The 12,047-nt window shown below is 34.9% G+C and overlaps 1 protein-coding gene across 1 annotated transcript; it reads right to left on the minus strand.

Annotated features, from left to right (window-relative positions):
* Positions 1-4,825: 4,825 nt before the first annotated feature.
* On the minus strand, positions 4,826-6,109 carry LOC115880761 (piggyBac transposable element-derived protein 4-like). Its single transcript, XM_030898042.1, has one exon. It carries the CDS (start codon positions 6,107-6,109, stop codon positions 4,826-4,828), a length of 1,284 nt encoding a protein of 427 aa, XP_030753902.1.
* Positions 6,110-12,047: the final 5,938 nt, after the last annotated feature.

The raw sequence follows: 12,047 nt of genomic DNA on the forward strand, positions 1-12,047 counted from the left end.
CTAAAATAATTTGGGAAGAGAGTCTGGTAAGTATTCATTTTAATCTTAATTGTCTAGCTCCTTTGTTATGTTTGCACGCCCGAGATTGTCTTCACCGTGTTGTCCATTGTCATTCTGTGTCGTCGAATATCGTTTTTTTTTTCGAATCATGCGCAGTATGGCGTTGCGCATTATTAACATAGATTGTGGCGGCATTTGATGGTCATTTTACTTAAATAGTCCTGACCAACGGTTGCCGCACACAGACAATGAAACGTTAGAGCAATCATTACCAGATTAATACCAGGAAGTCTGGTTCTAATCGACAGGGCGTTACGAATAGTCGGCAACGAGGTTGCGATTTAAATAAATATTTTGCGTTTACCGTATATTTACCTGAATGAAGAAATATAACTGCACGTTATTTACAAACGTTGTGTCGTCGTTGTTTTATTTAACAAAGACGGTAGTTATACTAGCCCCGCCACGAATCGTGTTCCAGCGAAGTTTTTCATTCATTTATATCACCATCGAGGAATACGTTATTTTATTTACATTAGCAGCCAACATATATTATTATATTATAATAACATAACAGAAGACTATTTATTGATGGGCGAATGCATAGCGAATTTGGTTCGGAGATAAATTGTTCATCTTTGTTCTGCCACCATTCAGTTATTTCAGTTATGGCAGTTATTTATTGAGAAGGATATTTTCCACCGAAGAACATTGCATTATGTTTGTCTGGTAGGGTCTGGAGGTGAATGAACAAGCGGCATTTCTCGAAAATGTCAAGAAAAATATTTTTTTTTATTTTTTTTAGTATAATAATCACCTTTTTTCGAGATATTCTGTGCGGCAAAAGACGATAATTGAGGTATTGGCATGTATATTGTTGATTTTACTTAGCGGCAATTGAATAAAGACGATACTTTGGCAAAATATATCGTCAATATCCTTATTGAACATTGAAGTTTCTTTGCGGCTGCCACAGCCATCGAATACCAATGAACAAATCCCATCGATTTTAACATTAAAGATTTATTTTGACACACATACAATTGCAAAGAGCACCAATTGTTTTTCAGCATAGGATCAGAATACGACTCATGACTTAAAATCAAAATATTATTGTTAGAATATCTTTTATAGTTTAGAGTATGTTTGATGATATTGAACCCCACATTGTCATCACTTTATAATTAATACCAACATGTTATCATTGGCCTGAAACATTTTGAACATTGTTGCGCTCAATCTGTTTTAACAATTACAGGGTTCAGACAGGTTCACAAACACTAAAACCTGCATGAACACCATTAATAATACTTTTATAATTACATTTTCACATACTAGTTTTGTCATGTTTAATGTCAAAGACCATGAATGTACATGTCTAGTGTTGTTAATAAAGACAAATATAACACAAAAAAAAAAAAAAAAAAAAAAAAAAAAAAAAAAATAATTACAAAATAAACAGAAAAAAAAAAAAAAAAAGTTCTTTTAAAATAAGAAGAAGGACTTTTGGTAGCAATAGGACGAAGAACTTATTTTTAAATGTTCCTCTGTTATATCTACTAAGTTCGATCAATGCATGTGGTTGCCCACATTCAGATTCACTTAATTTATATAATTTCACTTTTTTGGAAGTGGGGTATATAAATTATTTATTTTTATTAAATTTTATTGCCTTCATCGCTGTTTTAAATTAAAGAACTTATTCATTTTGTGGGAAATTTTAATATTAGAAATGTGTCTTTTGGGAATTGTGGATTGCGAATACCTTAATAATGAAATTGATATCTAAATAAAGAACACTGAAAAATTTGCAATATTCTTAGTAGGATTTTGTATCACTCCTTTTTAGAGAATAACAAAGAGTATGTATTCTTTTCTAAAAAGCAAATGATATAGCTAGGAAAGGAGCGAACATTCCCACTAACTGACCAGAACCGTTCTGTTTTCCCAACGGGAACCAACTGAAAGCAGAACTGAGAATTTTGAAGACTCCATCCGTAACTTGAAATGGGTGTCTCCCGACGGTCTAAGACACTGAAAAAGTTCTTCACAACTACGACCGAGAAAAATTAAAGGTTTTCCTTGATTTAAGTAAAAGCAATCTTCGGATTGTCACGGGTTTCTAACAGGACACTGTCTCCTCAACGAACACCTCAATAGGCTAAAGCTGAGAAACAACGGCGAATGGTGATTCTGTGGGGAAAATGGGGAAACAATCTGAACACCTTATCACTGAGTGCCGAGACGATGACCATTGTGCCATGAACTTTGGTACGGCTGATGTGGGAGGATGGAGAGCTACCTCTGTGGAGCTGTCACAGATACTGGCTTTTGTTAAAGCCCTGAAACTGTATGATGGGTTATAAACTGTATGATGCGTTATAACTCAAGAAAGGGGAACACACACAGATATCGCGGTGATTAACTCCCTCCTAAACATTCCACATTCTACTTATTTGGGACACTCTGTATTTTTTAGAAATATTTTTAAGTTGTAACTCTAATATAGTCCTTCAACGAACCCAAAAGTTTAGCTACAATACTCCGTGTCGTATGTGGTAAACAACCCTGTATCTACACTAGAGTAATATTAATTTTAACGTAAATATAATTATTGAGATATAATTGAAGAAACGAAGATTACTGAATTTCCTGCAGGAATTTCAGTTTGTATCAATGATTGATTTAAGGCTAATTTCAGATTTCGTATTCAAGACCAATGCTCCAACACGTGCAACTGTATTATTACCTTTATTACCATATAACCGTTCAGCCACACGGCACAAATTATATTCAGAGAAATTACTAATTGCTGGCAATTAACCAATTACCTTATTAGAAGTTGTGCTATGAGAAACCCCTATATTCAGTGCTGCAACATGTTCATAAACTACCAATGTTGCCAAATAAATAAACACCAATAAAGCTGTGAAATGGACTAACAAAGCTTGCATATTTTAGATTTAAAACTTGACTTCTTCTCATTCTATACAATGCGATATACTACATATTTCATATCAATTAAACTTTTGTTACGTAATTCGTAATTGAGGGCGCGATTTTTTTGTATACGTGTTTTTGGTTTAAATAAATAAAAAGCTTGAAAATGTTACTAGCAGACCTTGCAGTCGAGCATTGTTCTTTTAGAACCTCTTTTAGTGCGAAGTGTATACACATATCTTACAATATACACATACCTACACAAAGCTTACAATATACACATTATACATTACCTACAATATAGCTTAATACTGTCACTGTAAATGTCCGAAATGCGGGAAAACCTAGGATAAGCGCGCTAAACCTAGGATTTACCAAAAGCAAGTGGTAAAAGCCCGAAAACTTTTTATTTTGCTTCCATTTCAGACTTTTACCGGACCCAAACAGTAAATCTATAAATTTACCACACCGCATTGAGTATTAAAAGTACGAATTATTTTTCTCATAGCAACAATTTCGACAAATTATGGACGTCGATATACAAAGACATCTCTGTTTTTGTTTACTTAGGCATTGAAATTTTAACGATTATCGTTTCACGATATCTATTTTTGTAACGTATCAGTCTTATATTTGTTACTATAAATGTCCGAAATGCGGTAAAACCTAAGATAAGCGCGCTAAACCTAGGATTTACCAAAAGCATTAACTAATTAGGTTAATTAGGGTGTTAATGCATTGGTTAGCCTGGTTATTTGGAGGGTGTTAATGCATTGGTTAGCCTGGTTATTTGGGGTGTGTAAATGCATTGGTTAGATGGTTATTTGGAGGGTGTTAATGCATTGGATAGCCTGGATATTTTGAGGGTGCTAATGCATTGGTTAGCCTGGTTATTTGAAGTGTTAATGCATTGGTTAGGTGGTTATTTAGGTGGTTTAGGTGGTTATTATTAGGTGGTTTTTAGGTGGGGTTGGTAGATTTTTACTACCACTTGCTTATTCGATTTTACCAATGCGGTGTGTTAAATCCTAAGATTTACTGTTTGGGTCCAGTAAAAGTCCGAAATGGAAGCAAAATATTTAGTTTTCGGGCTTTTACCAGATGCTTTTGGTAAATCCTAGGTTTAGTGCGTTTATCCTAGGTTTTAGCGCGCTTATCCTAGGGCTTACCGCATTTAGGACATTTACAGTAACAATACTACTATTGCTATTACTCCCTGACGAAGGTATTTGACACGCATCAAAAGATCGTCACGCAAGGACTTTCTTTCATGAGTTTTTCTGTGACAGAAAAGCCCGATACGTGATGTTGTCTCTCTTCAGCACTCCGAATTAATTGGCAATTTGGCGTCTGACTATTCGCGCTATATAAATTTAGAATTTAATCTCTGACATTAAAAAAAAACAAGAAACGGATGGATATGATGAATATCTAAAATAACAGGTTGAAATAATGCCATTACCAATAAAAAATAATATATTATACGTTATTAATATTCAGAGTTTAAAACAGTGCGCGTGCAGGTGACAGCGTTCAGCCACAAATTACCTATAACAGATGCGAAAGAACACCGAATTACGCGTTCAGATTTCTGTGACCTTCAGAAAGAGTTCACAGACAATCCACATCAATGTTTAGTTTGGGTGAAAATAATCTGCTGAATGTTATCGAGGCATACAAAAAGGTCCACAGACTTCGAGACATACGAAAAATCAAGCCCATTTAGCGTGTGTCGCAATTTTCACACCTTAAAAATTAGTTTTTATAGCTATAGCAACTGCGGCGACTATGAAAAAAGCTGTGTGATTTTCATAGAAAAAAGGGCACCTGTAATTCATGTGAGAATGTTATAAATCGCTAACACTCTCAAATAACAGCCTTAATTTTAAGTCACAGACTTATTTTGTTTGGGAACGTAAGACACCAAAGTTGTAGTTTTTGTAAACCCATAAACAGAACTACCAACTTCTCTTGAACGCGAAGGCAAACATTCTTGAGGTATCTGCCTTTTATTCTTTTTTAGTGTTCCTACAAAACTTAGCTGTTTCGATTTTAACATATCGACAAGTTCCACAGACGAGAACCAGTTATCTGTGGTTATATTTCGGTTAGAACCAAATATAGGTTTGGCTAATCGAAGAACTGATTGAGAAGGTTTAGCGAATTTTCTTCTATCTTCGTCACTTAAAGTCAAGCCATCCGAATCTTTTCCACAATATAAATACCCATTATAGAAATAGGACGTCCTAGCATCGGTCGGGGCCATCAGTTTCATCCCATACTTCGCTGGTTTGTTGGGCATGTATATTTTAAATTTTGAACGTCCTCTAAAGGCAATTAGCATTTCGTCAATACATGCTCCAGTTTCCAGAGTATATAGCCTTTGGCAATTTGCTACAAATAAATTAAAAACTTCAGAAATAGGTGCTATCGGATCATTTTTCTTCCTCTCACTTCTATCGTTAGGATTATCAAATCTCAAACAAATTAAAAGAATTGCAAAACGGTTTGCATTGGTAACGTAACGAAAAATATCTCTGCCTGAACCATCTGTTGCAAAAATTGATCTAATATTTTCAGTATTAGACTTAAAAATTGAGGTGAAAAACAAAAGCCCTATGAAACTTTTTAACTCAGTCACATCAAAGTCACGAAGGTCACTGTGATTTTGATTTTTATATTTTAACCTCTCCCTTCTCAACCTTACATTTGTCCATCGTATAATAATATCTAACATATCATTAGTGATTAAGCTGGTCCATATAGATAAGGCACTGTTTTGTTTCTCCCCATAAAATATTCCTTTAATGCCTGGTAATTTTGTAACAATATTGTATTTCATTGTTCGTGTATTTTTACTTACTGCGGGCTCTTTTGACCATTTATATCGATCTTTTCCGTAGAAGTAATTGTTCCTTATTTCATCCTCTTCAGACTCGTCTAATTCTTCTTCATTGTCACTCTCGTTTTTATTATGTTCTATATCTTCAGATTCATCTTCCTGTTCACTTTCTGTGTCGTGTACAGATTCTTCTATTTCATTTGGATCAAGTTCAGTTTCGTTATCGCTATCGTCAGAATCAATTTCATTATACCAGTTCAGCAATTGTTTTTCATAATTTTCATCACCATAAAGAACTGAGGCAGATGTTCCCGGTAAAGAATCCATATATGTACCTAAAGAATGCAAAATTTCATGCAATTAACAAATATTTTAAATATACAATTTGTTACACTTACACAGACGGCAGGTCTCTCAGACCGCGTTTAAGTTTTATCTATCTGTATGGTTACGTATAGCAATAGCACTACTAAAAACAACACACTAGCCTGTCGGCTGTCGAGGCGTTACTGACGGAAGGAAAGGTAGATGATACCGCGCCGCTCAAACGGCGCACGGGTGGGGATATATAAAAAGTTGCAACATGCTAAAGGTCTGACAGACCGCAACTCTGTGGTTAAGGGTTAATTCCATTCAATATCGACAAACGACCGAATTTCACTAAATCAAAGAACTGAATAGTACACGATGCAAAAACAAACAACTGTCGAGATGGATTGTGGGATATTTTTTGCGCAGGCGATTTGAATTCTCTGTATTACTGGGAGTGGCCAAGCTCATAAATATCCAGATTATCCAGAAGATACCAACAGGATATTTTGTTGCCGTGACGTAATATATATCTATCTGTATGGTTTATTGCATTTTATGTAATATAAAAAGTAGTACATTATTTATTTTTCCTAAATATCTAGACGATATTGTTAGGATATTTTATTATCATGAGCATGTTTGGATATCTCAGCTGGATGTACAGGGTGTCCTATTTTGGTTGAAATCATACGGTACCTCCGTTATTCGTGAAGATAGAAGGGTGCGGTTTTTACAAACCTGTGCCACTTTTTTGTCAAATGAAAGATGCTGTCAACAAAATTTTTATAACCCTTTTCGTTTCTGAGCTACAGGGTCTTTTCGAAAATTTTGCAATTTGGGACCGCCCCCGTATCTCCGTTATTATGTATGATATCGGAAATGGTGAAAAGCCAGTTCTTGTAGAACATTTTTTTTCGTAGAATACAGTGGCGTAGTCTGTTTTTCTACGAAAAAAATATTTTTGAAAATATGAACTAAAGTTATGTTTTTTCAAATGGAACACCCTGTATATTTATAAATCATATGATCCGCTTTGATATGAGCTTCTCAAATATATCTATCACTCTATATTTGTTTTCGCTATTTACTACAATATTTAAAATATATCATTTTCTTATTAGTAGGCCGTGATAAATAACAAAATGGTATTTACTAAAATAGACATGCACATATTAAAATTTTATTTGGAATTGATATATTTTATTTTTGAACTGTTACCACTGAACCTCTAAATATATTTTTCTCTTTTTTATAACGGAATTTATTATAATGGGATGGGTTTGCAAATATCCAAGCTTGCATTATTAAAGCATTTTTCAGGTGTTTAACATCGTATTAGTTGCCACGATATATTTCATATTTCAAAAATCCCCAAAATCAGAAATCGAGAACAGACAAATCAGGGAGGCATCATATAGGTACATTGGTTCCAATTCATTGATTTGAGAAATAATAATTTAACAAAATTCTAATATTTTCGTTGTAAGTTAAGTTGTGAGGGGGAGCCCCATCTTCCTGAAAGTATATTTCACGTAAATTAGCTACAGGAATATTTAAAAGTTCCGATACGATAGCTTCCTAGATTTACAAATAGCGGTAGAGATTTAAGTTTCCCTAATATACAAAGAATTAATTAGTGGCTCTCAAAATAAAACAAGAGACAGATAGCAGTATTACTGTTAATAATTCTTTAGTTTCTTTTATTATCAATCATGGCCTACTAAAAAAATGATCTTTTAATATGTTTTTTTAAATATTGCCTTAAATAATGAAAAAAAAATAGAGTGTTATATATTTTTGAAAAGCTTATAACAAGCCAGATCATATAATTTATAAATATACAGGGTGTTCCATTTAATAAAACATAACTTTAGTTCATATCTTTAAAAATATTATTTTCGTAGAATAACACACTACATCACTGTATTCTACGTAAAAAGTTCTAAAATAAACAGTTTTCACCGTCTCAATACCTTTAACAATAACAGAGATACGGGGGGTGTCCCAAATTGCAAAATTTTCAAAAAGACCCTGTAGCTCAGAAACGAAGAGAACAATGAAAATTTTGTTTACGGCATCTTCCATTTGACAAAAAAGTGGCACAGGTAGTGCAAACCGCACCCTTCTATCTTCACGAATAACGGAGATACCGTATGATTTCAACCAAAATGAGACACCCTGTACATTAGATATACGACAGAGATATCCATAGGATATTCTATTCTGAGACATCTACAGGATTTCAGGATGTCTGGAGGATATCCTGTAGATGTCTTTATAAGATGATCTTATAATGGGACATTCCGATATTCTATGAATATCCTGCGGATATTGTGTGTTATATGGGAATATTGGTACCCGACTTTCTCCGCGCTATCGCCAGGCTGCGCCGCGCCGTAGAAACGAACTAGTCGCATTGTGATCTGATTCAATTCTTACGACTTTTTTTACGGCTCATCGTTCAAATTTTACGGATCCGCGCTGGCCACGATTCAATTGAACGAACCGTATTGTATGCAATGAATCTGAACCACTCTGAACGAATGAGCTGCAGAAACGAACGATCGCATTGTGATCCTATTCAATTGTTACGGCTAATCGTTCAAATTATATGGATCCGTGCTAGCCATGATTCAATTGAGCGAACCGTATTGTATGCAATGAATCTGAACCACTGTGAACGAATGAGCTGCTGAACCGAACGATCGCATTGTGATCCTATTCAATTGTTACGGCTAATCGTTCAAATTATATGGATCCGTGCTTGCCACGATTCAATTGAGCGAACCGTATTGTAAGCAATGAATTAATTCTCACGAATCTGAACGAACGAGCCGTAGAAACAAACGATCGCATTGTGATCCGATTCAATTTTCTTGACTCGTTTTTACAACTCGTTCGTTCAAATTTTATGGGTCCGTGTGTAGATAACCACACAATTCGGTATGTAATATGCACGGCTGGCTGCATTATGTGTATATTATTATGTCGTGACAGTGATAATAATCTGTAGCTGTAGTTTCTGTTTATAGTTTGTCTGCCGACTCCTTGTTTATTCTCAAGTCGAGTCTCTGAACAATAATACAACACCGTGCTCACCGCGATTCAATTGTGCAACCAAACGAAACCAAACCGTATTCTAAGGAGTGAATCAAATGCCACGATTCATTTTTAATACTCGTGTAACAGTCAAATTTCCTCGCAACGACCTCTGTGTGCTAGCTCATAAAATATCGCAAATAGCTATTATTTTTCCATCATGTTTACTATAATTTTATTGTTAAATATTATTTTATTTAAATTTTACAATTATGCAACCCGATATACACCGCGCTTTAGAGCCACAGAATATTGTCACTGGATGCCGCCCAGCATTAGAATTTTTGTCGACTTTTTTTTATCTTTGGTCATCACTTGTCACTTGTCACTGTCAGATCAAATCAGATGTTTTTGGATTTATTTATCCTTTGTTTTGGTTATTGAAATTTTATAATTATCAGATAAAATTTCGTAGTTAAATTGGTTATTTTTGATGTGGATCGCAGTGTGCAATTCGTTCATTTAATTGTGGGAATTTGTGAGTTTAGTTCGTTCATTGACCGGATATCGAAGATGGCTGTGAAAATAATCTAGAACATCATTTTTTATTTATGCCTTTTTGTGAGTTGGACTAGTCACGATATAGTTCTCTATCTATATCCTGGAGGAGATTTCCGGTTGAAATCTGATTTTTGTGAAATTGAATCCTTGCATCACTTCTGGTGTACCCCCGACCGAATATCGTCGTGAAGAACTGGCTGCCGTTTCGTGAAGCATTCCCTGTTGGCGAATAGCAGGTCTTCGTAAAGAAGGATTAAGGCTTCCGAAACACCTTTGGTCAGAGACGTGGTTGGATTTTGATGATTTTATGGACCGCCGACGAATTTCCGTAATGGGATTAAAATAGCCTTTTTCCGACAGATATTCCGATTCCACGTGCCCAAGAAGTCCCCGAACAGTTCCAAGGTATGCTATAATTCTTCTGCCTATTCTAAGTCAATGCTCAACTGATTTTTATTCGTATAGTTGACTGGTTTTCGACTTTTCCTCGCCCACGTGGTGTAGAAAGATTAGTTGAGTGTTATCTTTCTTAAGTCTTGTTTGGTTGTTCGTAATTGTAGAGCAAGAAGACCGATCAGACCGTAGCACAAGAACAGTCCAGAATTCCATCCGTTCCTGTTGCCGTGTGTAGAGTTACCCGTTGGACATCATAAACCCTCGTTGATGTAAAGTTCAGATTTGATTAGTCCTTCTTTATTACCTTTATTAACTCCTACACGTTGTGCTAGTCCTTGTTCTATAATTGAGGCTCTTTTCTAAGACAACCAATATTATTTAGGGTTTTTATGTTCACCATTTGAAATCTCAACACCTACCTTTCACCTGTACCTCTGCTGATATCCGTGGGCTCCAGTGACAGTACATCGAGCTGCTGTACACCGCCTTAGCAACCCTGTAGCTATATATACACCGTAGCTCAGCCGGAGGAAGTTTTCAAGTGTATCACATCGAGTAGAGTAAGACTGTTTAGATTTAGATTTGCTATTTATAAACCACCCTGACTGTATTTAGTATAAGTTAGCTAAGGGGGTTTGACGTCATAGGTTTAGCTCTTATTGATTTACATACTGATTTAACTTACATTTTCAGTCATTTACATTCATTTTTCATTTTCTATTCGTTTATTTTATATATCCTATTTAACTTTTAATATTTCAATAAATTGCTTAAATATTTTTAGTAGTATTATTTACAGTCGAGTCTCATAGTTAAGTTAGAGTCACACAAGTTCAAGTAATTATAGTATATTTGAAGTTCATGGTAGTTACACTCAACAGTTCGAGGTTAGTGTTGAAGTCTACTTAATAGTAACATCTTTTATACCGAGTTCATAGAGTATAATCTCGTGGCGCCCTTTTATTAATATCTTTGAACCCCGACCACCCGGCTGTTAAAATTAAAAAGCTAGTGGCATCTATGCAACTCATTCAGATTAAGTAAACTTTGTGTTTTATTGAACTTCGAATAAGAAAGGGCGTGGCACTCGTTCAGTAGGTATCGGGGCACTTGCACTAGACACTCACTTCCGGTCCATACACCGAAATCCAGGAACCCAATCAGATAAGAACATGTATAATACGTAAATAAATAAGGATAAACAGGTTTGAACCGCGGTGAACCGCTTTAAAACAGAAATAAACAGGTTTGAACAAAAAATGAACAGGTCTGTTGTTTTAAACTAAAAGCTGTTTAAAGCAGTTCAAAAGTGGTTCACCGCGGTTTCGCTGTTTATAACTGTTATTTTGTATTTACTGTTCTTATCGATGAATCCCTAGTCGGTGAACCAGGAAGTGTGTCTGCTTTAGCCCCCCTCGCCTAAATGAACGACTTGTTCAATCTTTGCCCACCTCTATTACAGATCGATACGATAGTTATTCTGCATTATGTCAGTTCTTTCAAAGTCTTCTAAAATGTAGATTTTAAAGTATAGTTTAATTGCAATATTTATAAAGATAATCATCAATTCATCAAGTAATTTTTATGACATTGATAGTTCGATAGTTCGGTCTTATTTAACTCTGTAAACTTTGGTAAAATTTGCTATCAACATGTTTATTTTGAAAAGCAAATGACCTAGAAGCAGATGTCGAACTGAAACGACAAATATTGTTTACATCTAACTATAGTTTGGTAACTTAACTTATAGAAAATAAACAATGTTTCTGCAACAGTTGGTCTCTCGAGGTCTCTCAGAGGGATAGACTCAAGAACAAAGGCACGACGTATGACAATATTATACGTGAGGACAATAATAAGAGAAAGTGGTTACAATGATAGGAAACTTTATCCTTATTTCTTATTTTAATGATATTCTGAAAAGTAATTATTTGAATACGACTTGTTACTACAGATT

This window comes from Sitophilus oryzae, unplaced genomic scaffold (assembly GCF_002938485.1).
Source record: "Sitophilus oryzae breed Bouriz unplaced genomic scaffold, Soryzae_2.0 scaffold_1657_pilon_pilon, whole genome shotgun sequence".
NCBI classification, from domain to species: domain Eukaryota; kingdom Metazoa; phylum Arthropoda; class Insecta; order Coleoptera; family Curculionidae; genus Sitophilus; species Sitophilus oryzae.

Coding starts and splice junctions, on each gene's coding strand:
- LOC115880761 (XM_030898042.1), bottom strand. CDS start 6,109: ATGGATTCTTTACCGGGAACATCTGCCTCAGTTCTTTATGGTGATGAA.